This window comes from Neofelis nebulosa, chromosome 2, assembly GCF_028018385.1.
Source record: "Neofelis nebulosa isolate mNeoNeb1 chromosome 2, mNeoNeb1.pri, whole genome shotgun sequence".
Lineage (NCBI taxonomy): Eukaryota > Metazoa > Chordata > Mammalia > Carnivora > Felidae > Neofelis > Neofelis nebulosa.
Window position 1 is genome coordinate 168,401,135 of NC_080783.1, and position 27,959 is coordinate 168,429,093.

The window sequence follows — 27,959 nt, forward strand, 5'->3', positions numbered from 1 at the left end:
CCAGCTCTGTGCTGACAGCTTGGAGCCTGGAGCCTGCTTCGGATTCTGTGTCTCCCTCTCTCTCTACCCCTCCCCTCACTCTGTCTCTCTCTCCCTCAAAAATAAACAAACATTAAAAATTTTAAAACAAAACAGATCATTGACAAACTTTGGTACTATAAAACCCTTGTTACTTACAACAGATCACAAAACACAGGATAGATCTTAGTAACATGATCAGGAACTTCTTTTTTTTTTTTTTTTTATTTATTTTTGGGACAGAGAGAAACATAGCATGAACGGGGGAGGGGCAGAGAGAGAGGGAGACACAGAATCGGAAACAGGCTCCAGGCTCTGAGCCATCAGCCCAGAGCCTGACACGGGGCTCGAACTCACGGACCGCGAGATCGTGACCTGGCTGAAGTCGGACGCTTAACCGACTGCGCCACCCAGGCGCCCCTAGGAACTTCTAATCTAAAGGCCTGCTAAATTATTTGGGAGCTGAAGGGTCAGAAATTGATTTATAGCGGAGGCTGTAGACAGCTGTCCTGCATGCAGTCTGCAAATGGGTTTTGTTTGGTTTGCATGCTGTTAAAAATGTTATCTGTTGCTAATAGTTTTAAAAATTGGGATTTATACACACACACACACACACACACACACACACACACACACACACACCCCCCACCCCCACATACACACAAAGCCAGATTTCTGCTTCTCCTGAGAAATAGGTATCACTAGCCACTCTGGGTCTGAGTGCCCCTGTGGTAATAATTGGCTGAACATCATACAGCAGCTGTACAGTTCAACTGTCACTCACCTGCCCAGATTAACACAGCCCATACCAGGTTTGACACTCATTTCCAATACCTGCCTGGCCCCCGGAACCATATGAATCTGCCATCCGTAGCTTATAGTTTTAGCTTTTTTTTTTTTTTCCTTTGGTTAAATTCCCTCCTCGACATAGCTAGTCAAAAGGTCCCTTCTAATCCTCCATCCAAATGACATATGTGGGAGTGTCAAAATATAAGCCATTATTTCAGCTCCTTAAAAAGAAAGATGAATATAATTCTACATGTAATTTTACAACCAGACAGAGAGGATCAGGTTTCGGTCCTTGTATTACAAGAATTTCAGCATAAAAGAACTGGACTATATCTCCCATGTACAACCCCCAACATTTCACCTGACCTGCAGGGAGGAACTGGGCCTTTAGGATTTATATAGCTTAAAGAAACACCACCCTACCTCAGTCCAGTGTCCTTCCCACTGGGCACCATACTGTTTTAATTGGCCCTCCGCCATGAAAATGTTGAAGCACACTCACTTGTATAATTCAATGACTGGCTTTGCCACATCCTTGTACTGTCTTAGCCGGGCAGCAACTGCTTCAGGTTTATCATCCTCCTGCTGGACTAATGGTTCACCAGTAATGTCATCAATCCCCTACAGATACCAGAGAAACCAGTTAATACGGCCAATAGCTGGGCCATTCCATAGATGAAAAACTTTCCTATGCAAAACCCATGTATTCACCTTTGACCCCTCCCACATGATGAATTAGGCCTGATGACAATGGTAATAGTGAAAGTAGTTGAAAAAAAGAAATAACACTCTTAACAGTATGTTAACCTTATCCATTGAGAGCTGACATGAAATCGTTATTAACTTCTCAGATCTTTCTGAACATGTTACACTGCTACTGATAAATGATATTTTCAATTTATAGTTTAAAACTCCATGCTGCCTCCCCCAACAATAAACTACCTTTAGACACTATCACTCTGGCCCTCTAAATATTCCTAAAACTGCCTTGCTTTCTAAAGTTTGAGCTGTTAATAAGGAAAATAAATCATCTCAAAGAACCAAGTGGTTTACTTAGGAGAACACTGATCTAGGAGAAGGTATCTCTCTCCTACCTCTGCTAGCTTTCAAATCCTTTTCTGAGATTAATCTTACTCAGGCTATTTTACTAGATCACATAATGACTTGCCTAAAGGTAGATTAAATAGGCATGAATCATATACCTATGATAAACAAGAACAAACATTCCGAGAACTGAAAAGCTGCAATTCTAAGAACCTGATTTTTGACATATTTTAACCTTCTCAGGAAACATATCTACTTAAAAATGGCAACGTGCACATAAGAAGATCTTGCCTCCTGTGTCCACGCCTATTACCCACCAGGGGAGATAGTCACATGAAATAAATCTGTCAAAAGGCAGGCTAGAGCAGAACCAAAAGGTTCAGGCAACTCAACTGGATAATCAGAAACCAGCTATAAATTTGAAACACACTAAAATTCCATTACACCTCAGGGCCTTGGGTACATAATTTATGCTTATGATTTGTTGGTGAGCCCCATAATCATCACATGTATATTCCATGGCTGTTACCCTGACACAACAGGAGAGATGGGGGTGGGGGAAAGCTGTACATCACCTCTACTTTCATCCCCTTTACTTATGGTTGCAAAGCTCAGAAGTCATTTCTAGGACCTCAGAGCACCAGTAAATACAACAACTACTTCTAGAACGAGCAGAATGATGCTGGGGTGACAGCATCCCTCCTTCCAGGACAGCCTGGCCACATTGGCTGGTAGATGTAGCCCAGACTAGCACTTCCACTGCTGACTCTGGGGGCAGCACTGTAATAACTGCAGGTGTTCTTTTAGTATACCCAGTCTTTGGAAAGCAACTTAATATTAAAGGTTCTCAAACTTTAAGAGAATCTTTGCTTCAGCAGGGCTAGGCAGAGCTAAAATGTGAAGCATCTGTGTTGGACTTCAGTGTGTATTCAGGACCCTCTTTTCCCCTCTATCATTTTTCCCCCTCTACTAGCTTCTTGAAAAAGAAAGGAGGAAGGGACCTAATACAGGAATTCCAGAAGTATTTACTATATTTTTAAAAAGATTTCTGGGGCACTGGGGTAGCTCAATTAGTTAAGCACCGACTTCAGCTCAGGTCATGATCTCATGGTTCGTGGGTTCAAGCCCCTCATCAGGCTCTGTGCTGACAGCTCTGAGCCTGGAGCCTGCTTTGGATTCTGTGTCTCCTCTCTCTGCCCCTCCCCAACTCATGCTCTTTCAAAAATAAACAAACGTGAAAAAAAAAAAAAAAAGACTTCAAAAGGCAACTAGTTCATTTCGCCTAAATGAATAAGACTCACTGGAACTTTATCAATGGCACTCATGAGCTGGGAAGGCATCCTTACCCTCTTAAAGTTGGTTTTCTGTAGTAATTATTGACTCTATCGATATTCAGGTCTACCTATTCCATACACATTAATCCAATAAGATACAACTGTCACCTCTTTCACATTTGGAGGATTAAAAATAATACTATCTGCCTCCCCATAATTGAAGTTAAGAATCATATTGAACTAATTCCTATCATTACCAGAAAGAACAGTAATTCTTTAAATGAGTTCATTAACTTAAAAAGTTTCCTGGGGCACCTGGTAGCTCAGTCGGTTAAGCGTCTGACTCTTGATTTTGGCTCAGGTCATGATCTCACAGTTCATGAAATCGAGCCCCACATTGGGCTCTATGCTGACAGCATGGAGCCAGCTTGGGATTCTCTCTCCCCCCCTCTCTCTCTGCCCCTTACCCACTGCACACACACACTCTCTCTCAAAAATAAAATAAACATTTAAAAAAATAAAGAAGTTTCTTTAAACATGTACCTTTATACATGCTTATTTTATGTAAACATGCTGTTTTTTTGAACTTGCTATCCTCTAGTCTTCCCCCTTTACATCCTTACTCCCATCTCTCCCATGACCCCGCCCACTTTAACCCCAGTTCTTCATCCAGACCCAGTGTTAACCATTTATCCCTGGTCTTATGAAGCCAGAGAGCACTTATTAACACACACACAAACAGATATGTGTAAAGAAAGACAGTCACTGTTTTACAAAAATGGAATCATTGTGCTATTTGCTTTTCATATTCAGTAATACACCTGGAGGAAATGTTTCTTCAGGTCAAAGTATATAGCACAAAGTCTTTCTTTTTACTGACTACAAGACGTAGATATTTGCTAATTCATTTAATCATCCCCTGCAAATGAGCATTCATTTTTGTGTTCAGATTGTTTTGTTTTTCCCTAAAATCAACACTGGAATAAGCGACACTGTGTACATGATCTTACCTGCTAGTGCTTTCATCTCCATAACCTATACTGCCAGTGGTGGGTTGAATGAAATAAAAATTTTAATGTAGGGGCGCCTGGGTGGCTCTGTCGGTTGAGTGACGACTTCAGCTCAGGTCATGATCTCACAGCTTGTGAGTTCAAGCTCCACATCGGGCTCTGTACTGACAGCTCAGAGCCTGGAGCCTGCTTCGAATTCTGTGTCTCCCTTGCTCTCTGCCCCTCCCCCACTCTCTCTCTCTCTCTCTCTCTCTCTCTCTCTCTCAAAATAAACATTAAAAAAAATTTTAATGTACATTGCTAGACTGCTTTTTAAAAAGACTACAAATACTAGGTCTGATAAAGATGAGAGTATCATTTTTCTCAGATCCCCACCAGCAATAGATGTTATAAACTTGAATTTGCCTTCCTTGACCACTAGTGAATGAGAAATTTCAAATACATTTGGCTATGTAGATTTGTTCTTTTTTGAATCATCTATTCATATCCTTCCTATACTTTACAACCGAAATGCTGTGCCTCTTTCTTGTCAGTCTGTCAAAGGGCCCTGTATAGTCTTACATGCACATGAGGTGGATTGAAGTCCAGGTTATACACCCTTCCACTGGGAGGGTGAATCCAACGTCGGCTGAGACGGTCTTTGAGTGTTTCAAATGGAATGTTCAAAGTGATCACTAGATCCAGCTCGCAGATTCTGTCCAGGGCTTCAGCCTGTACTAATGTCCTAGGAAAACCTAAATGCCAAAAACAAAACATATCAAATGCAAGACCTTTCCCAATTCCAATGAGTCAATGAAATATTTTCAGTGACAGAATAATCAAATCTATACATATGTCACCCAGAATTAAGTTTTTATCAGACATTTATGTCTACCTCCTTAAATTTAATGCTAGAAGAAAATAGGCTACTTTAAAATCCAGTTTTGGCATTTGGGACACTGAAAGATTAAGGAGTCACATGACACAAGCAGAGAGTATACTAAACTAAAAAAACACTAAACCAGTTCTAGCTTTGCTCTTAATTACTCACGTAACCTTAGGCAAGTTATATCACCTCCATTTCCTCTTCTGTTAAAGAAGTGAAGGGACAAAATTATATTTGTGTCCTTTTATAGCTTTAACAGCTGATAAGTATAGTATTCATAGGCTATCCCCAAAATTATATATACATATACATGTATGTATTTTTTTCTCCATTCCCCACTCTTACAAAACTCAACATGTGGTCTGCAATCTAGTACAGTAACCACAGAAATGAGAAAAAGCATTTAGGAATTTTATAGCAATTCCACAGTAATTTCAAGCCTAGTGAATCTAAAATTTATGGTTGAATTTGTGGTTTTCTTTTAATTTTTCTAGTAATTTGCTCTTGTTGTATTTGATAAAAGGATTGCTCTGCAGTAGACCGGGGGGGGGGGGGGGGGGGGGACTGGAAGCTCCAGGCTTCCCTTGGAGCTTATATTCTAATTTCTAATTTCTCCAATAAGGAAAATTATCCAACATTCCCCATAGTGTCTAACCTGTGATGTTGTTTATTACAGAAGATGAAGTTACATCTTTTCCAAAAAGACACAAGAATAGAGAGCACCAAACCTGGGGCGTGTGTTCAACTCTATTGTTATGACAGGGAAAGAAAAGGCAAGTTCAAACAGAGGTGGGAAAAAGCTTATCTTGCAGGGCAGATCTCAGTTCATTAGTTATCACATGGCTAACACAAGGTAATCACAGGCTCCCAGAAGAAACTGCCTTCACATTCTTGTATGCTGTCCTCCCATGACCCATTAATGCATTTGCACTGGCTTCAACAGAGAAATAGGTTATTTCTAATTTTTTTAAATGCTTATTTATTTTTGAGAGAGAAAGAGACAAAGTGAATGTAGGAGGGTCAGAGAGAAAAGGGAGACACAGAGTCTGCAGCAGGCTCCAGGCTCCAAGGTGTCAGCACAGAGACTGACGTGGAGCTCAAACCCACGAGCTGTGAGATCATGACCTGAGCCAAAGTCAGATGCTTAACCAACTGAGCCACCCAGGCACCCCTAGAAATAGGTACTTCTAATCCTGCAGCCCAGGTGATGCCTGAGCCAATAGCCCAGCATTGTCTCCCTCCTCCCAGAGTGACTCTCTGGCTAAGCATCCTCTTCACAAAAAAGGCACCCACACACTGGGAAACTATACAAGAAGTACGTTCATGGTGGTTTTCTCTGCAGTGGGAAGATGGGGGATTCCTTTCTACTCTTCTAGTTTCTCATTTTTTTTAATTGAGCATACAGTGCTTTCAGAATGGAAACAAAATTCTGCCCTTAAATAAAGAGCTGCTAAGTGGATTTTTTTCTTTTTTTTTTTTTTTTAATTTTTTTTTCAACGTTTTTTATTTATTTTTGGGACAGAGAGAGACAGAGCATGAACGGGGAAGGGGCAGAGAGAGAGGGAGACACAGAATCGGAAACAGGCTCCAGGCTCTGAGCCATCAGCCCAGAGCCTGACGCGGGGCTCGAACTCACGGACCGCGAGATCGTGACCTGGCTGAAGTCGGACGCTTAACCGACTGCGCCACCCAGGCGCCCCTTCAAATCTCAATATAATTTGTTAGACCAAGTTACGATTACTTAACATTTAGGGAAATGAAAGGTCAAACTGTATCTGCCTAAGGTCAAGCACACTGTGGAGACGTGGCCTTAACACTGGCACACAGTGGGCAAACATTTCCATGTAACACTAGGGTAGCTGTCTTCTAGTCTTCTGTTCAGTGGCCATACTTATTTGACCAGTTGCCTTACTTTAAAATCCCAGTTTAATTCTGTGAAATTATAGGACTCTGTCAAGCTCTGTAAACTCATTATGTAATTTTTTCTTTCTATTATGGAATGGCTTGACTGCTTACATATGAACTTATTAAGCGGCCTCTCTTTTGATTATTAAGTTCAAAAAGAAACTTAATTTTAGAATTGGGGCTTCACAGCAACTGGATGTATCCTGGAGCTTCAAATATATGATAACTACCAGGCAGATAACAACGTGATACTCTCTGGGTCACCAAGGAGCAAGATTTGGCCCCAAGTGGGCCCTCATGGCTCAATTCAATCTATGGCTACATAGGCTGGATGGTAGGCAAGGAGTCTCAGAAGAGTCCAGATAAAACCATGCCTCCTTTACTTTTCCACCAAATTCCTTATTGAATACTACACATACCCTCAACCAGGTCCTTTTTCCATCTCCCTTTCTCCAACAGCTCACTCTAGGTCAGACTGGGGATGCTGCAGAGAGAACTTTGGTAGCAAACCTGGAGCCCCAGACTTAAGTCTATTAGTCAACTTTAGCCTAAGTTCCCCTACACTGTGCACCACAGTCTACTTTAGAAGATGGGTTTCCTGAAATGGGATTTAAGATATGCCTTACTCCCTTTGTTATTCTCTGGCACGGTACCTGGTACATTCTAAACTGAAATTCCAGCAAAGTGAGGGCAGTGAGCCTTCCCCAGAAGGGCACTCTTTCCCTGACTGCCAGGTCCTAGCTTTCCCTGCAGAGCCCACTCTTCATGAAGGCTCCAAAGTGACAACTGGAGGGGCGCCTGGGTGGCTCAGTCAGTTAAGCATCCAATTTCTGCTCAGGTCATAATGTCATGGTTCGTGGGCTCGAGCCCCATGTCGGGCTCTGTGCTGACAGCTCAGGAGTCTGGAGCCTGCTTTGGATTCTGTGTCTCCCTCTCTCTCTGCCCATCCCCTGCTCATGCTCTCTCCTCTCTCTCAAAAATAAAAAAAAAATTTTCAAATTGACAACTGGAGTTAGATTTAGAGGCCTGCAGCCAAAACAACCCCAAGATCAATCTCTATGCTTTCCCCAAATCCTTTTTCAAGGAAAAGTCATTTTCTAAATCAGTGGCTTCCAAAGGGACCCATGCTAGAGTATGAAAAGAAAATAGAGCCTCTGTTGCATTGTTTTGTTCACTGTTTTTCAGATTCTAGTTTGGACAGTGCATTTTATAAGGTATATGGTAGTAAAACTGTATATGCACATAATTCACACATATCCATATACTGAAGATATAAAGTAAACATTTTTACTGAAAATTGTGCACAAAGAATTTTAGAAATCACTCCTCTGAGGACCTGAGTTCTCAGCCTCAGTCCCTGTCCTGGGGTTCTCAGCATCACTAGCCACTATCCTGACAATAAAACATTGTTCTTTATCCTTTGCATAAAATATGGAAACTGAGTACAGCGGCAACAAAGAATAGGAAGCTCTGAAAGAGAATACAACAGTTCCTCCCACAAATAAAAGCTCAAATCTTATCGGCTAAAGTTTCTAGCCTAAAGGCCAGTCTGTTCAACTCCCCCCACAACTGTTTCTGAACTCTGGTGCCCTCTGGAGGAATGGGTGGAAAATGCAACTGTGTACCAAATAAACTCGAAACAGATTTCAAAAATGTTAGGTAGTGTCTACCTTCTAGGCTTTCACATTCAGACCCACTAATGACCAGAGAATCATTAATTCTTGTGGCTTAGAGGTCTTCTGTTAGGACAGTGGCTCCTATCATAGCCTCCCATCCTCAAAATGTGTTAAAGTTGAAAGAACCATGGAAAATACAGAAGCCTACATAATGAAAGCTAAAATGTAAGAGTTATATTTTAAGATGCTAATGTTGTTGGAATGCAACCATTTTTATGGTTCAGAAGTACCAACAAGAGAAATAAGTCATTCCACAACTTTAAGCGTTCTCCATCTGATGGGGCACATCAACATTATCAGGGAAGACTTACAAGGGGGGAAAAAGAGCTTATGGGTACTCAGATTCCCTACCATTCTTCCCAGAATGGATCATCTGGGAGCAGGAGCAGGACTTAGGTATTTTTTAAAGTTATCTAGGTGACTTGGACTGGTTAAGAACCACCAAACTTCTCAGTGACAGCAACAGTGTAAGTGCAAAACTAACTACTTGTATCTATCCCATTCGGGGGAAGTTTCAACACCTCTTTTAAACAGGTACAAAAACACTTTGCAGAGAATCCTCTTTACCTCAGTTTCATGGCAAGAGGAGAACTGGGAAGGAAATTCCCAGAGACAAATCTTTCCAGATTCACTAAGCCCCTAACTCAAGCCACCTGTTTATGCTATTCCTGTCCAGAATCTTACCTGTAAAAAAAGTGGTGTGGCAAGGGAAAGTACAGTATAACAGAACAGTGGGCAAAGATCTGGATGCCAGCTGTGGTTTCAAAAGTGAGGAGAAGCTGCAGTAAGCCAGAAACCTCAGGGCTCGGTGGGACGTGTCTGGAACCAGACACACCTGGACTTCATTCCCAGTTCTCCCTAGCCAGAACTGCAAGAACATCCACCAGCTTTGTGTAATCTCTCTGGTCTTTAGTTTTCTCAGATATACAACAAGGGCGTATCAATTTGCTGGGGTCGCCATAACAAAGTACCACAGAACAGGTGGCTTGAACAACAGAGATTTAAGGTCTCATGGTCCTGGAGGCTAAAAGTCTGAGATCGAGGTGTCAGGGAGGGTTGGTTCCTTCTGAGGCCTCACTCGTTGGCTTGCAGATAGCTTCCTTCTCCCTGTGTCTCCCATAGAATTTTTCCTCTGTGTGTGCCTGTATCCTAACTTCCTCTTCTTATAAGGACACTACACTAGTCATTGCAGATTAGGGCCCACCCTATGACCTCATTTAACTTAATTACCTCTTCGGTGACCTTATCTCCAAAAAAGAGTCAAATTATAAGGTACTAGGAGTCAGGACTTCCAACAGATGAATTTAAGGCGGCGGGGGCAGGGGACACAACTCAGTCCATAACAAAAGGTAATGCCTACTGCATGGCTGATTTGAGGATTAAGAGAGACAATCTTTCTAGAATGTTTAAGATGTAAAGTGTTAGGCACAGAGTGAGCACTCAATAAATGGCCGCTGCTGCTCTAGGTAGAGCTCTCCTGGGGGCTCAACTGGTTTCCCAGTTCAGCATGAAGGAAAGGTCCTCATCCCCCAGCTGGCTTCTATTTAATTCCTTTCCTGAGATTTGCTAGTTTGGGGAGTCGCTGGTGCTCTGTGCTCTCTACCATAACTAGAGCCCAGCACCTCTAGTTATTAGCCTGCGCAGACTGCACATTCTGGAACCCACCCATCAAAAGGGAGCTCGTGCCAGGCAAGCTCTGAACCTGGCACACCACCTACCTCGTTTTTTGAATAGTAAAGCACCTTAAGTCTACTTTCCTGATCCAGTTCAATACGTAATCATGATGAGCTCTGATCTGGGTGAAAGTGAAACTGGTAAATTCAGTGCAAAGGTTCAGCCTTAAGCTGCTGACAATACACGTGTACCTTGACGTGACAACGGGACATTAAGTTCCAAGGAACTAATCCATTTGCAGCCTGCGTTAACTATAACACGGAATCCAAGTGAAGAAACGTGATGGCCTGGGGCGCCTGGGTGGCTCAGTCGGGTAAGCTCAGGTCATGATCTTGTGGTTCGTGGGATCGAGCCCTGCGTTGAGCTCTGTGCTGACAGCGCAAAGCCTGCTTAGGATTCTCTCTCTCTCCCTCTCTCTCTGCCCCTCCCCTACTCCCATTCTCTTTCTCACACACACAAAAGTAAATAAATAAACGTGAAAAAGAAATGTGACAGCTGTGCAGTCTTTCTCGTTAAGTGAGTGCCTCATTTTGGGGAACATTCGCACAGACGAGGCAACTGTCAGTGGCTCCTGAGTCCATGTCCGATCAGCAAACACACCCTGTGTGCTTCCTATGTATTGTAGTCTGCTGTTCACAAAGCATTTATAGAAATTTACTTCTCTCTTACTCTGCACATCGGCCCTATGAGGTGGGCAGAACGGGAACAATCACCCTCCGTGTAACAGATGAAGCTGGCATTTAGTGAGGATCAGCAGCAGAACAGGATTGAGGATCAGGTCTCTGGTCTTGGAAGTGGCCCCTCTCTCTTACACTATGCTGCTCTTCCACAGGTATGAAAAATAATTGTTGAAAGAATCCTAAACGTCACCCCATCTATCTTACTTCCACCCCAAGAGCAGAGCATCCTGGTAGCATCCTCATCATCACGGCCACTATTTGCTGTGCCAGATAGATTTTATGCAGAAGAAAATCTGAAACTGTGCAGGGGCCTACACGGCCTACTCTCGCTCCTGTTGTCTCTCACCTAGCATCCCTGTCCGTCACCCCATGTCACCTGACATCCTTGCTGTTCTCAAACTGGTAAGTCCATTCCCACCTTGGACAAGTAGTTTATGTCCCCTCGGCGTGACACGCTCTTGCTGTAGGTATCTACGTGTGCCCTCAGCTCCTACAAGTCTTGGCTCAAAACATGCCTTGTCAGTGAGGACTTTTCTAACCATCCTGTTCAACTAAACCTGCGCCCCACCCACGGCACCCCTATTCACACCCACCCCTCTTTTTCGGTTTTCTCTTCATAGATTTCAACATCTTTTATGGCATATGATCTACTTTATTTTGTAAGTGTTTCTACTCTCACTAGGATGTTAGCTAAATGAGAGCAGAACCTTTAAAGCTGTTTACTGCTATATCCTTCATGCCTAGAACAGTGCCTGGCACATAATAGGTGCTGAATAAATATTTGTTGAATCAATGAATAAATATTATCTGAAAAGTCACAATTATTCTGCAAGATGGGTATCATTCCCATTTTAAAGTTGTAAAAACTGAGGCTCAGAAAAGTTAAGTGACTTGCCCAAGACCACACATTTAAGAACCGCGTGCTGACTCCAGAATCACACATCACATACCACACGATGCTGTCTTCCTCACACGGAGAAAAGCGCAGCCTGTGAGAAATACCTGCTCGTGACAGCTACAGTAGTCAATAGTCTACTATATAGTATATAGTATACAGCAGTCAGTATACAAAACGACTGGAGAAATCCAAATCCTGTGTGGCTTCGGGGTGCTGCAGGCACAGACATGTCAGATTCTCTCCACACATACACAAATGTTCTGCACCTTGCTTTTTTCTTTTCATAGATCTTGGAGATTCTTTTCTATACATACACATTGCTCTCTTGCTCTAATAACCGTGGAGTACTCCATGGTTTGGATGAACCACAATTTAACCAATTCCCTACTGACAGGCATTGAAGGTACACACGACATGAAGCACACTAGGGAAAAATAGCTTAGCAGACAGAAATACAGGCTCCAGAGACACACTGCCTTGGTCTGAGGTGCAATTATGCCACCTGCTCATGTTGTGACCCTGGTTACCCACCTCTCTGCACCCATAAAGTGAGCCTGGTAATGCCCAATCCAGAAAGTTGTGAGGAACAAACACATTTCTGTATGTAAATCCCAGCACAGCGGCCGGCACAGGGTGTGGGGAGGTGTTGCAAGTGGGGCAAAGAGCCAACACTGAGGGAAAATGAAGACCATGTGGTACCAGAGGTAAAAGGACAGACAGCAAGTCTGATAACAAGAAAGACATGACGGGTAAGTGTGAACCTTTATAAAAGTATGAAAGGAGCAGTGGGGAGACAGGATAGTGCCATCACCATCACCAAACACAGTATGTTCATATAAGAGAACAAGTCTCCTCAATAACAGGAGGTGTGACAGGAAGGTCACACGTGAAGGGGAGACCCAGGTTTACTTTAAGGCAGAAGGTAGGGTATTCTGCGGAGTCAGAGTAGGTGTGAGGAGGAAGGTGGAGAAGGTTATAAGGAAAGAGAATCCCAGAGGGTACAGTGGAAAAGTAAAGACTTAGGGGGGGAGGAAGAGGAGAATCAGTAATGGAGAAAGAGAAAAGGATAAAGAAGAAAAAAGGACACTGAGGGATGGCTTACCTTTCCCTTAATAACCAAGTATCACAGACATAAAAGACCCAGTTGGAAGTGACTAGCTTCAAATAGCGTAATTGTTAGGGCAGGTGTGGTGTCCTAATCTCTGAAGATGTCACAAAGGCCCTGGCAGTGGGCTGGGGCTCTCACAGAAGTTTGGGGTGCAGAGTCAAAAACCTGGGGGATCACAGGTCCTAGAGAGGGGCTCTGTGTCACCCTGGTTAGGCAGAAGGCAAAGGCTCCATGAAGTAAGGAGAGGCGGTTATCTGTCTACAAGACTCTTAAGATATGAATATTCTTCAGCTTACACATCCTAATGTAAAGATTCAGGGCACACAATATGAAATGGTGTCCTAAAAGGCAGCATCCTTTGAAGTGATTTATGTCAGTTTCTCAAGTTGGGCTGAACAAATCAAAGATGTAATTCTCACAACAATCAGCTGCCAAGAACAGACTGTCAGATAAGGTACAACCTGACCAGGACATTTTAAACCATTTTTAGCGAAGAGTCATTATCCAACCACATACATATATTTTTTTAAGTGAACACATTGTCAGAGGATCACAATATGAAGACTATGAAAACTGTTTATCAACCAAGAATGTCCCAGTATCAGGGCATGAGATGTTCACTTTAACTTTGGTGAGGAAACATGTGGGTATTTTGCTCTTTAGTTAACATCTGACATCCACTGATCCGTGTTCTCTTCCAAAGATCTACTCATGGTGTAAGATTTAATTCCTTGGTGTCTCAAATTGCAAGGATATTGGAATCTGAAAGGAAACAAATAATTAGCAGATGTATGGAATTTAAAGCATGATCCGTAAATCTTGTAATGGAAAATCTGCCTCTAAATAAGAATAGCCATTCTTGACATGAAAGTACTTAGATGCATGCATACATAAAGCATTCAAAAGTACATTCTAAGAGGTTATCTTCTGACTAAGAGATTCAGACTAGACAGGCTATGGTTACACAGGTGGGCCCAAGAGAATTTGCCACTCTAGCTGTGGGTGTGTATTCTTTAAACATGCTTGCTTGTAGCCCCTGTTCCATGTGGAACAGTCAGATTCCACAGAATAGTCAGATTTCATGTGGATTTGGTATTCTGGTAGGCAGGGATTACTGACCAAGTAGACTAGATGTACACTCTAATTCTGTCAACAGGTGGCAGCATGAATAATTCTTCAATTTAGAAAGAACTGCAATAAATTGTGGTATACTTTTATTTTCACGAAAAGTAATCCTGAAACACATATTTTCTAAATGACTAACAAGCAGAATCCCAGTCTCCCTAGATAACCTAATCCAAGTGAATATATTCCATTAATTGTTGAGGAAACCAGAAAATCCAACAGGCAAAGCAAAATAATGAACACATTTAAGCCCAGAGAGCTTGCTTTCCTCCCTGTAACGACACATACGAGACTGCTCACTCCATCACGTGGTTTCTCACCAGTACAGAAAACCTACCTCATGCTTCCATACTAAGCTGTCCCCTCTCCCTCATAGCCTAGAAAAGCTACCATGTCCTGCTTAATCAAATAGCCAATCCACGCTTCCAATCAGTTTCCAATCAGTTGAAAGCTGAAATTTCATGCAGTTAAATTTCTCCCCAAATCCACCATGCTATATCACTAATTATGGTGCCTACAGGTTATTTTTTAGACAGCCTCCCTCCCAAAAAAGATTCACCATGTGCAGGAAGATGTCGCTAAATCCCTGACGTGCCAGCCACCGGGCCTTGGCATCTGCTCCTCTCAGCCATGCCAAGAGCCTGAGGGAGGGCCGGTGAAGCAGGAGGTGCCACAGCAACAAGCTGAGACAGTGGAGGGGAATGGGGAACTAGGACACTTCTGTTTTTCTAATTTGTTGTGCATTCATTCCAGAGGAAGGGCAGAGAGCCAGAGTCCACCACCACATTCCCAGGCAGAAAAGCAAGCCCTCTGCTTGATGGAAATAGAAGCGCAGTTTTAAAGGGCAACTTCTAACATCCGCCTGGGACTGGCAACGTATGAAAAGGCCACACAACACCAGGCCCCCTTCCTATGTGCATTAGGATCTGGGGCCAACACGGTTGCTTCTGACCAGCCATCTCTTCCCAGCTGTTGGGAAGGCAAGAACCAAGTTAAAAATATGTAAGCCATAATCCATCACAATTAATCACTGAATGATTAACTGAAGTTCAAAGCAGGTAGTTATTCTACCATAGTCTTCCCTAACACAGGGGCATTCAAACTATTCATACCACCAAGCAGAAGCCTCACTAGCAACTTAAAATTGATCACCGTCAAAACCTGCTCGATGAAGGCCTTTTCCATCTTACATCTTATAACTACCTTATCTGTTTGCACAATATTTACTTGTATGTGTATCCAAGACCTCCATATTCCACTTCTTCCAGTTTTTATTAACAGATGGTGAAAAGACTAAGACACAGCTGTGCTCCAGATGTCGGCAAACAAGAGCTTAAGCTACATCATATCACTTTGTGAGCTCCACATTTCCCACTGTGCTGAGAGCTTAGGACCTACTTCTTGCTCACTGAAATCTTCCAGGGACACTTGGAACCCTTCTAGTATGTATCTTAGAGTTGTAATAAATAGTTCCTGCTCTCAAGGAGCTCATAGGTTAGTAGTAAATGATTTAAAAACCTGGACATGCTACAATCACTACTTCGGGATCCACTGATAGAAGACATACTACAGAAAATTTGGGTTTAAACCATAAGTTTGGATCTTCTAAGTGGGTTCGTTAAAAGATGAATTCCTATTAGGCAGGGATTCTTGGGGAAATCCCCAAATGGTGTTGAGGTCCTCTGGCATCAGTGCAATGATTTTTCCTGTTTAAGGATATAGATGAAACTCATAGCTTATAACCTGTGTTCTTAAACAAGTTAAAAATTATGGAGCCCTTTTGCCAGTAAAGGAATATGCACACTGCATTGAGGAAGGAGCTGTTAACTGTAAATCCTTTGCTTAAAGGCCCTTCTCTTTAAGAATTTTGTTTACCTGTTATATGGGGACCCAAGTCCCAATATAAACAAATTAAAGGAAAACTGGTCCCACTATATCTCACTTGAGACAAAAGAAACTTGTAAATGATTTCACCACAGGCCCGTATTTTTGCCCCAAATAAAAGAACAGAGGCTGAGTATGGCCCACCATGGGCTCAGCTCCCAGGTATATGGTGTACATATACATGGTAGGTGAGACCTACCATCAGACAAGTATTTATAAGCTTTTTCTACATGTCAAACATAATTGTAGGTACAGGAAGGTATAAAATATCAACATCCAGATCAATCTGCAAGTTACATGATTATAAGGTAAGAAGAAAGAATGAAATGGGTAGACAGGATAGTACCAGAAGGACTCGGCAAGGAGAGGATATCTGAGTAAAGATGTGAATGGAGCATCCTCATGACCATCTCAAGGCACAGTGCTGCAGGTAGAGGGCACAGGGAGTGCAAAGGCCTGGCAGCATTAGCACATACAGCACATAAACGTAAGGAAACTGTGACATCATTAGAGAATAAAAACAAAGTTTTGCCCTCCCTTGCCCTCAAGAAAAGAGGTCTGAACATAGATGAAGGCAAAAGGAAACACAAAAAACATGAAACTTTAAAATATGATAAAGACAAAGAATATTCAATAATATCCACTGTAAGTGGATATATTTTCTTAAAACAGAAAAACTGAACAAAAGGACAAAAAAGATATAATACAGGAGAACTTTCCTGAAAGGAAAAGAACTGAATTGGAGATCAAAAGGACACAGTACCTATAGGAGGGAGGACAAGAAACAACACTGAGATGGTCTATTTACTTCAAGTATGAGGAAACAATTCTTCAGGAAGTCTATACAGGAAGAAAAAAAAAAATCATAGTCAAAAGTCACACTGGGCTCAGGGCTTTGCAGAGCAATAATCCAGGTCGGAACAAGATGAAACAGAGGCTGCAAAGTGCCGAAGGACACAGGGGTCACTCAGGAATATCACAGCCAGCTGAACCTGCTGAATGATGAGGAGGCGTTCTCAAACGTGAAAACTCAGGGAAGAGGGCATCACATGAGCCCCTCTGTTACAATGGAGGGAAGGAAGGAGGGAAAGAACAGCAGGAGGAAATTATCCAGTAAGATCCAGCTGACCACGGTAATGATGAATGGAAAAGCTGTGGTAAAAAGTAGCACAGCTTTATTCAGACATAATTCATATGCCAAACAATTCACTTGTTTCAAGTGTATAATTTGATGGTTTCTAGTCTATTCACAGAAGTAACGAGAAGAATCGTCAAAATAAAAGAAACAGAGATGTGGTACTGTGTGAGAAAACCAGGCCACAGAATTCATTTAAATCTTTTAGACGTAAGACAAAAAAAAAAAAAAAAATTGGAAATTCAGGTTACAGAAGAAAACTTATAATAGATTTTAGCAACAAAAACCATTGAAAACTGAGACGGAGGGAGGGGAAAAGAGGTGGGAGGAAGCCTAAGTACATTAATCCTCTTACTGTTCACTGAAGAAAGACAATATCTCTCTGTCTCAATTTGAAGTATGAAATAAAAAAACAAATATGTCAACTCCTAATGGCTTTCATAATCTTAAAGAGCTCTCCCAAGAATATCCTGGGTGATGAAGAAAGATTTTATCTGAAATTCAGTAATAATTCCTTCAGGTTCACTTTAGCTCTGCTATTGTTAAACTTAAGTAAAATTAAGTATTTTTAAAAGTACACCAAGTATGGGAGCCGCACTTACACACTTTCAGGTACCTATGTGCGTGAGGAGGGGTCTAGAATGACAGGTTCTCAACTGTTAACCCTGATTATTTCTGGCTACGGGGATTTTAGGTGACTAGCTCCTTTCCCTTATATTTTGCCATATGGCTTGAATGCTTTATAGTAATCATGTACCATTTTTATAAAGTCAGTGTCAAATGATAAAATTAAATTCTCTGCACTTTTCCCACATCTTACTCTCCTCTTAACCCTAATCAACTTGTTCACCTTCACAAAACCTGGGTTTTTCTTCCTAGTACTAGGGCAGTCATCAGAGTTTTATATTGTTTTGTTTTATATTAGTAGGTAAGGTTTAATGGAGGCTGGGGAATTTTGTTTAGTTATACTTTCCCCAGGTGTACTTAATGAGGGATGAATATGATGATCTTGCTTATTAAAATGACATTTTTAAGTTTATCAGCCATTTATTAATGAAATGCTAAGTTCTAACATCTGTATCAGCATCAACATGTGGTTGTATGTATATACAACATCTGTACATAATAACACGTACTATCATGTGACCACCTACTACGTTTTAGGATTCCACTAAGAGCGTCATATTTGTTAGCCAATCCTCGCAAACCTATGCCAATACATACTGCTACTAATTCTATGGATGAGGAAAAAGAATCCAAGAAAGGTAAGTTTGCTTGCTCAAGACTACACAGCTAATAAATTACATAATGATATTCAGTTATAAGTCCGCGCTTTTTCCACCACATTACTGTTCTGATATAGTGCTGTGTATTTAGTAAATGCCCAGCAATTGTTTCATTAACAAACTAGAAAAAAGGGTGCCTGAGTGGCACAGTCAGTTAAGCATCTGACTCTTGACCTTGGCTCAGGTCATGATCTCACAGTTTGTGAGTCTGAGCCCCACGGTGGGCTTTTGCACTGATGGAGCAGTGCTTGGGATTCTGTCTCTCCTTCTCTCTGTCCCTCCCACACTTGTGCTCTTGCTCTCCCTCAAAATAAATAAATAATTTTTTTTAATTTGAAAAAAAAAAAAAAAAACAACCTAGCAAAGTATGCTTTAGATGCTTTGGATAAAGCTTTGCAATGAATGTTCTCAATCCATCCAATTCCCAAGATACCTGTTTCATAAATTAGGGAAGGAGGCTCTCCTTCCATCTAAAATTAGGATTTTAAGACAGCTTCATCCTATGCCTTACTTTATAGACTTCTAATTAAGTGGCAACAGCAAAGGGGCTAAGTGTATCTTAAAGTGTATGAGACATGCCCAAATAGAGAGAAATCACAGTTTAATATCTAAAGTAGATCTAAACATGTTAAAAATTAAGTTAATTTTAAAGTGTTGGTTAAAAAGTTAAAAAATAAGTTATTCTTTCAAACTCAAAGTTTTACATTTTAAGCTTCCTAACTCATCTCTAATATTAACTTTGATGTTGGGGCGCCTGGGTGGCTCAGTCAGTTAAGCGTCCAACTTCTGCTCAGGTCATGATCTCACAGTTTGTGAGCTCGAGCCCCACGTCAGGCTCTGTGCTGACAGCTCGAGAGTCTGGAGCCTGCTTCGGATTCTGTGTCTCCCTCTCCCTGTGCCCCTCCCCGGCTTGTGCTCTGTCTCTCAAAAATGAATAAATGTAAAAAAAAAAAAAAATTAGTATTGACTTTGATGTTTATTCAATGCCCTGTATTTGAATTTCATGAAGTGTTTAACTTTTGCCCCCACCCACTTTTCTGACCTCATATGCTCATATTTTCAGCTCTAGAATTATCCAATTACCTGTGCTTTCCAGAATACACCATGCTGTTTTGCATATAGTGATCCCTCCACCTAGAAGATTAAGCTTTTATTCTCACTTTCAAAACTTAGTTCTTGCTGTCACCTTTTCCAGGAAGCCTTCCATTTAACAGCTGCCTCCCTCACCCCTAAGATAGGGTCAGTTCCTTTCTCCTGGGTGCTACCTCTCACCTTTCACCCCCTCCACTGGGGCTCCCAAGGTCCTAGACTGCAGTTATTTATTCAGCATTTGCTCCTCCTGGACTAAGCTCAGAAAATATGCTATTCCCTCCTCAGACAGACCAATGCCAAGCTCATCAAGACGCACCATAAAATGTATAACTCAATTTGTGTTTTGATCTCTGAACCAAGTTTTTCTAGGGTGTGTTCAAATATCTGTATACATATGTTTTCCATATGGCCCTTAATGCTTACTTGTTAAAATCTAGTCATCTCTGGAAACACAGAGCGAATAAACAAACTCAGAGTTGCCTGCCATATTAAAATTGTTCCCCATCCCAAGACAGCAGTCAGATCACGCAGAAGAAAAAAGCCACCAGAAATGGACATGGGAACAGGGTCTCAGGAGAGAATCCAATCAAATGAACAAGAGAAGATACCCAAGGCTTTATTTTACCATGTTTTTCAGTCCGATCCTCTGAGCTCATACAGACACCAAGGACACTGAAAGTAGGAAGTCATAGAATAAAAACAAAGTTCTTATAGGTTAGATTTAAATCACAGAAATCAAAGGCAATCCTCATTGCCTAGGGCAGCACAAAAGCTGAATCACCACTAGATTCTAAATGCCAAGAAGGCCAGGTCCCACCTAGTATGTTGCTCTATTGTGGTGTCTTGACAGTGCCTGGCACAGAGTTGGTGCTCAATAAATACTCAGTTGTAGGAAAAATTATGAAGACTCAGAACCGAAAGAAATTTGCACAATCGCCTGGGACCATTAACAAAGAGGCTGCACTAGCTTTAATGAAATCAACAGCTACACATAAAGTCTGAACAGGCTCCACTCTTTGGATAAGGTATATCACAAGATGAGAGTGTGCTAAATTTCAAGTCAGGCGTGACCAAAATGACTTTTCATAACCTAACCTTGCTGAGTAATGGTCTTTTCCTGTGTAACTCGACCAATATTATTGATTAGTTTCATTGATTTATTTTTTAAGTTTCATTTAAAGTATACACAGATACCATTTCCTATTTTTGCCCATCTTCCCCTGGTGAAGTCATGTGTTCTCCCCTAGTACAATATTCAACCTGAAATTAATGACATGTCTACAAATCCTTTCATTGAAGAATATCTGAATATTTAGTAATGATGTTACAAAGTATAATCAAAAGCAGGTGTAATTCCTTCTTCCAAGAAGATGATAAAAAATGTCAAGTTTGTTTTAAAAACAGAATTTTACAGATGCTCTATTCTGGAGGTGACTATTACGGCTACATGGCTATCATACGTAGTTTGGTTTCCTACCATCCACCATTTACTTGGTTACCAAGGGCTCTGAGTAAGTATGTACCTTGGAAATACTGCAGATCTGAGATCATTTAACTCTCAGGGCAAACAAACACACACAAACACTGCACACATTCAAGCAACTCTGACTTCTGGTAAAAAAAAAAAATTCCAGAATTATCTACAGAAAGCCCTAGTTGATTAGCATTCAACACTGCGCTGAACCACAAATGAAACATACAACCACAGACTGAATGATAACTCTCATTCCAAAGGGATCTTTATTCCAATGAAAGGCTTCAATTATATTCCACTCATTATTCTAAAATTTAATATTTTTTTATGAAACCAAACTGTGACAACCAATTTTAAATATTTTGATGCCTCACCTAAAATCGTATGGTAGACAATTCTGTTACTTCTTGTTACCTGTAGATAAATTAGGAAGGAGTTTGAGAACTTGTTGGCTACTATTTAAATACACAGGTTGGCAGTCAAGTTTAGAAATGAAAACCCCTATTACCAACACATCTCCCTACCGGCCCCACCCAGCTGCCAGCCCTATTTTTAAAAAGCGAAGAATTTATATTCGTTTTAAAGAGATGGTTACTGTTCTCTAGCTATTTCACCTAATAAGTAGTAAATACTTTCTTTATATGAAACTGGAAAAAAAAAAACATGCATGGTTTTATAACAAAATTAGAAAGCTTGCAGCACATTCCATTCTTCTAGTAGAATATTTGTCTTAAATATTAAAGAAAACTTTTTAAAACTGTTCTCACACATTCAACTTCTAAGGAAATAAAACAAAGAGGGAGAGAAAGAAAAAAGGAGAAAAGCCCCCACAAATGTATACAAGTATTAACACATAAAACAGTTTCTTACTCAGCTGGAGAGAAAACTGCAAAGGTAAGGTAGAGCTGAACTATCTTTAGCAAGGACATAGCTGACCAAACCACACAGCACTCAGGCACCCCATCCACCAACCCCTCCTGGCCTTCCCTTGGCTTGCGTCCACTCTACTTGCAGATGCCCCCACCATTTGCAGATGCCTCTCTACAGACATATGGACCAAGATGATGAGTCATCTGTCATCCAGAATTCTTTTCTCGACCTTTGCACATTCAATCACCTTTAGCACACTCAACAGGCACGTCCTCCACAGAGCATGTGCCCTGTAACATAAGGAGTTTAAGGCTGAACACAGAATGAGGCATTCTTAACACTCCTCACTTTGCCAAATGGATTTATTCCAGAGCTTTAAAGGAAAATCACAACTGAAAAAGTGACCAGATGGGTCTTCAAGGAGAAAGATACAAACTAAATCAGCCATGATACTGACGCACTTCACTAAAAACAGGCCTGTGATGTAAAAGAACTTTAGTTATTCTCCCTGAGAGGAATAGTTATGGCAAAAGCAAAACACAGAAGCATTCCATAACTAAAACTGACCTTCAATTTCACATGGCTAAATATTTTTTAAATTATTCCTGTACTTAACACTTCATGTAGTCACCAAAAAAACAAAAACAAAAACAAAACATTCAGGACCTGTATATCACTTAGGACAGATAATAATAGCATATCTATATAGCACTTATTATATGGCAAGCATTCTTTTAAGAACATTACATATATTCACTTCATCCTTACAAACCCTTTCCTAATCCCTGTTTTCCATGAGGAATAAAATGCCCAAAGAGGTAAAACAATTTGCCCAAGGTCACAGACTGTCAGTAAATGGCAGAGCTGGGATTCAAACGGGCAGTCTGGTACCTAACTGGGGTTAGTGGTTATTACACTAACCACCTTTCCAAAGGAGTTTAATATAGACAATCCTTTTTTAAAACAAAGTTTACACTAAAACTACAGAAGTTTGCTTTGCAAGGTGACAAGCTTTACCATTAAAGAATTTAAACCAGAGAAATTATAGTCAGGTGGTGGCAAAGTCAAAGTTTACCCATCATGGCAAACACCTACACACTGTGGAGGACTACATTTTGTGAGTCAATGTGTCACGCCTGGAGAAATTAAAATGGCCTAGAGAAGTGCAAAGGAGGCAATGACAGTCAAGAAACAAAAAGTGCAAACCTCCGTGAGCAATAAAAGCCAGGAGGCACCTGGCTGGCTCAGTCAGTAGAACATGTGGACTCTATATCTCAAGTTGTGAATTGGAGCCCCACATTGGGTATAGAGATTACTTGAAAAATTAAAATCTCTAAAAAAGAAAAGAAAACTCCAGGGGTGCCTGGGTGGCTCAGCTGGTTAAGTGAGTTTGGCTCCTGATCTCAGCTCAGGTCTTGATCCTACACTCTTCTTGAATCCAAGCCCTGTATGAAGACAAAAGAGAGAAGAGACGAGACTAGACGAGACCAGACGAGACGAGACCAGATGAGAAGAGAGAAAAGAAAAGAAAAGAAAAGAAAAGAAAAGAAAAGAAAAGAAAAGAAAAGAAAAGAAAAGAAAAGAAAAGGGAAGGAAAGGAAAGGAAGAGAGAAGAGAAGAGAAGAAAAAAGAAAAAAAAAAGAAAGGCAAGGTAAGGGAAGGAAGGAAGGAAGGAAGAAAGGAAGGAAGGGAGGGAGGGAGGGAGGGAGGGAGGGAAGGAAAAAAAAGAAAACCACAGGGCTGTAGTAGCTAACCTCACTCATAACTCCTGTCAATTTTTCCCCCTCAATCCATTCTCTCCTGGATGGTGCCTCTTTTCCATCCTACACCATTGCCCAAATTCAGGCTTTCAACATCCCATGGTCCAAATATTACAACAGTCTTGTATCTGGCTTCTAGCCTCCACCTCGTCCCTGCCCCACCACCTACTCTCTCCTCTGCTAACAGAACAGTCTTTCTGAGACACAAATCTGATCATGTTATGGCCCTAATTAACTTTTCAATGGTCCCAGGAGCAAACAATTTCTGGTTCCACCATCTTTGTACTGAATCAAACACCATCCACTCCAGGATTTCCCCTGCCTGCCTCTGCTTGCAGGCCCAGGAAAATACTAAGCTATGTCATCCTTTTCTTACCTAGTTCACATGCCCTTCTGTAGAGAACATCTGCCTTCCAACCCCCATTCATCAACCTGTGGAACCTCTATTTATCTCTTTTTCCATAACGCTGTTCCAGTACCTCCTCTCACTACCAGAACATAATTTTCTTCTCTGTGTCTGCGCGGTACCACATATATATGCTTCTATTCTGCTATCAGTAACTATTTTACTGATTCCCCTACTGTGATAGGGACAGTGTCTTAGCATCTTATCAACAGCACCTAGTAATTTCTGACACACAAGAGGAGCTTTATTCGTTATTGCCCAATGAATAAGAGGATGCCTTTTGTAGGCCATTATAGCCTTTCTCTCAGCAAAAGTTTTAAATTCAATCCACCAGTTCCCTCTAGTCCCATGAGAACAGAGTTCCAAATTTTTAAATCCAAAGTCTAGAAAGACATGATCTACTTTATAGTCAACTGTTCGGAAAACCTACAAAGTGAGGAATATATGTTAAATAGTAGTTCACAATGAATGCTCCACAGAACAAACCCTGTAGGTTCTTGGTGAGTGTTGGGAATGAGGTGGGGGATTCTAAAATCAAATAAATTCAGAAAATGCCTCATGATGTCTCCTTCTGTGAAGAGTTAAATTGCATTATATTAAAGTTTCAATGAAGTCCTAAAGTAAAGAAAACGTGTTTAACTTTGGCACTTACTACCTTTGAGCAGTTAGCTAAACCCTACTTTGCCTCAGTCTTCTAATCTATTAAATGGGAATAACAGTATCTACTTCTTACAGTATTGTAGGGATTGAATGAAAAAATATCAGGTGTTCCAAACAATGCTTGCACACAATAATTACTCAATAAATGCTAGCAATTTTTAATATTTAACTTGACACATCTGCTTTCTTGTCTAGCAATTACTAACACTGCACACTACACACTTTGAGAAACACTGATAGACAATAAAGACCGCACCATACTAGTCATTTTGGAGACTCATGGTTCCAGACTTTAGGAGAAATATAGCCAATCTCATAGTTTAAATGTAGGCAATTCATCTGGCTTCTCTGTGGCTGGCAAACATCAAGGTTTCAACTGTCACAACTTCCTGAAGCTTCAGTTTCACAAAATTAATATGGGATTGAGTGCCTTGTGTGAACTAAAAACCGCTCTGCAATGGAAACAAGTTCCTCATAGAGAAATCTCATTCTCTGCCATTCTGTGGTCCTAGAAAGTAGCATGCTCATCAAGTTTCTATTTTTATTGTACCCAGGAATCTTGCTATTCAAGAATAAGAAATAATCCACCCAGTCCATTGTTTTTCTTAAAATTTAAAGTAGAAGATTCTGAATTTCAGCTTCATGGAGAATTGTATAATATGTTGTGTGTAAGCATCTGCAGGCATTTCCTAGGAGAAATATCATAGTTGTCATCAAAGAGCCCATTTGCCTAAAAAGTTTAGGAGCCTCTAATAGAGGTCTTAAATAAGGTCCAGGTTTTACTTAAATACATACTCAAAAAAAAAAAAAATCAAACAGTATCAAAGACTATATCAGTCTTTTTAATATCCTTTCAAAGAGAGCTTATGCATGTATTTCTACATGGAGAGAGTAATAAATACCACAGCATCCTTCCATGTTTACATAAATAATAGTATATGAGATAGACTCTACTGCAGCTAGCTGTTTTCACTCGGCAGTGCATCTTAGAGATCTATCCATGCCAACACATAGGTACACATTATTCGGTTAACAGACATACTAATTTTTAAGGCATCCCTATGATAGATACTTGTCGTTATCAGTGTCTTGCTACTTACAAATAATGATGAGAACAGACAACCTTGACAACCTTTCTTTAGGAAGAAATCCGGCAGAGAACTGCTGAGTCAGGAAATATAAAGAATGCTGGGGCGCCTGGACAACTCAGTCAGTTACGTGTCCAAATCTTGGTCTCGGCTCAGGTCATGATCTCACAGTTCCTGAGACTGAGCCCTGCGTTGGGCTCTGTGCTGACAGCTTAGAGCCTACTTGGGATTCATTCTCTCTCCCTCTCTCTCTCTCTCTCTCTGTCCCTCCTGCTCTCCCCCATGCTCTCACATGTACATGCTCTCTCTTTCCCTTTCAAAATAAATAAAAATAAACTTAAAAAAAAAAGTATAAAGATGGCTAAACTGTCCTCCAATGGTTGCCTGTTTTATACTCTCAATAATATTTATTTCCTTTACACTCAATAAAAGATCTTCAGATTTTCTATCTTTGTTAACCTGACAGATGAAAAATGGTAACTCATGGTGTTAATTTGTGTGGCCTATTATAAATGAAAGAACCTCTGGTTTAAGATGCGTCATACCTATGACAACTTAGTCATGGAAACAAGGAGCACCATCGAAACTGTAACAGTAAAGGGAATTCAGTAAAGGTTTGCTTCAAGTCAATAGCTCGAGGGATGGTAGTCTGGAGACAGAAATGAAAAGGCTTTATCACAGTGAGTTTCTATCATTTTGCCAAATTGGAATATGCCTAAATAAATGACTGAAAGCTTGGAAGAAAAAGTATTTTGCAGTGGGTCAGAAATTAAGGGAGTGTGCACAACCAACTAGTCACAGAAATCCAGCTTACCCACAGGTTCAACTCACCATCTAGTAGCCAGTGCTGGCCGCGCCTATTCTCCAACTCCGACATCATTAGGCGTGTGATCACATGATCTGGAACCAAAAGACCTTTCTCTATGTACTGCTTTGCCATATCACCAACTTCTATTAAAAAAACAGGAAAAAGAGACACTCAAAAAAGCTTCAAAAAAAGAAAAGCTTACAAACTCCTTTTGCCTTCTCTTCCATTCCTCCCTATTGGTATGAGGGGAAAGTTATAGGTAGATGTTTTGGGGGTAATTTTTAGAATACTGGTTTCAACAATGGTAGCCTTGTCTCCCAAAGAATTATAAAAGCAGCTTTTGAAGATAAATAAGATATACACAAACAGAAATAAAAATAAAAGAGTATTTCTATAAATTAGAAGAGAAGATAAAAGTAAGAAACAAAAGTTGGGAGTCCAGAGGAAGGGGTGGTTTGTGAAAGGCCAGGACAGAAGTCCTGGAACTTCCCAGAGGTGAGAGCCGCGAAGTGGACACTGAGCCCCCCAACGGTTTACGACAGCCAGGAAATGTGATCAACTATATGGTTCATGGGATGCAGAAGGCTGAAAGAAGCTGAGAAGCACAACCATTCCTTAGAGACCAAAGGAAAACATTTCCACTGGTCTTAGAAAGAATGCTGGATAATACAAACAAAAACTTCTCTTCATGAACCTCAGAATAAGTAGATGGCACCTTGCTGATACAGTTGTAGAAGCAACTCAGTGTTATTAGAATGCCAACTTTATAAAAAGATGTGAATTTATTTTTATTATTATTTTTTTTTGAATTTACATCCAAGTTAGTTAACATATATAAAAGGATGTGAATTTTTCAAAAAAAAATTTTTTTCAGAGAAAAAATGTTTCTATCTTATTTTAAAATAATTTCTTATATGTGGAAATTGTGGGTTAGGTTCAGTGGAACAAATTATCAGTTTAAATCTGTTAAGTTTCTAGGAACGGATTTTTTTTTAAACCAAGATTAAGTCCTCTACTCTTCAGAGAACTGATAATAAACCATTAAGAACCACATTTTTGACAGGCCAATTATACTCTTTTATTTATTTATTTATTCGAACTTTATTGTTTTTATTCAGTTGGCTACATTCACAATGGTTATTAAATAGGACCATATTTTATGCCTTTATAATAAATATTAATTTACATTTCAAGTGACTGATACAATTTCAACCACCAGTGTCCCCAAGAAGATACTCACTGCACTGTTATCTAGCATATTGCCTATATTTGATGTTGACTTTAAGAAAGGCCAATTATGTTCTTATAAAAACATAAAGCAGAATTATGTTACTGCAAAAAAGCTCAAGAATCACTTTGTCCCTACCTTCACTTGAATTCAAGGTAGAACCTTTCCTTCCCCAAACTGAGTCAAAACTCCTAACTCCAAC

At 40.6% G+C, this 27,959-nt stretch overlaps 1 protein-coding gene and 2 long non-coding RNA genes across 7 annotated transcripts in view; 1 reads left to right on the forward strand and 2 right to left on the reverse strand.

The window, feature by feature from the left end:
- Positions 1–27,959, reverse strand: part of AK4 (adenylate kinase 4) — a 74,523-nt gene that overhangs the window by 6,876 nt on the left and 39,688 nt on the right. For 4 of the 5 annotated variants that reach the window (XM_058717113.1, XM_058717114.1, XM_058717117.1 and 1 more), the window contains 3 exons: positions 26,553–26,672; positions 4,697–4,869; positions 1,310–1,428 (listed from right to left, as the gene is read on the reverse strand). In XM_058717113.1, coding sequence (XP_058573096.1) covers positions 1,310–1,428; positions 4,697–4,869; positions 26,553–26,672 — 412 coding nt within the window. The remainder of the gene's footprint in view (positions 1–1,309; positions 1,429–4,696; positions 4,870–26,552; positions 26,673–27,959) is intronic. The other variant, XM_058717115.1, reaches the window with a different exon arrangement.
- LOC131504609 (uncharacterized) lies at positions 11,011–17,513 on the forward strand. The gene is made up of 2 exons (XR_009258076.1): positions 11,011–11,337; positions 14,820–17,513. It is a non-coding gene; the product is annotated as an uncharacterized LOC131504609 (long non-coding RNA).
- LOC131504608 (uncharacterized) lies at positions 13,500–16,372 on the reverse strand. Its single transcript, XR_009258075.1, has 2 exons — positions 16,297–16,372; positions 13,500–13,703 (listed from the first exon to the last, which is right to left on the reverse strand). It is a non-coding gene; the product is annotated as an uncharacterized LOC131504608 (long non-coding RNA).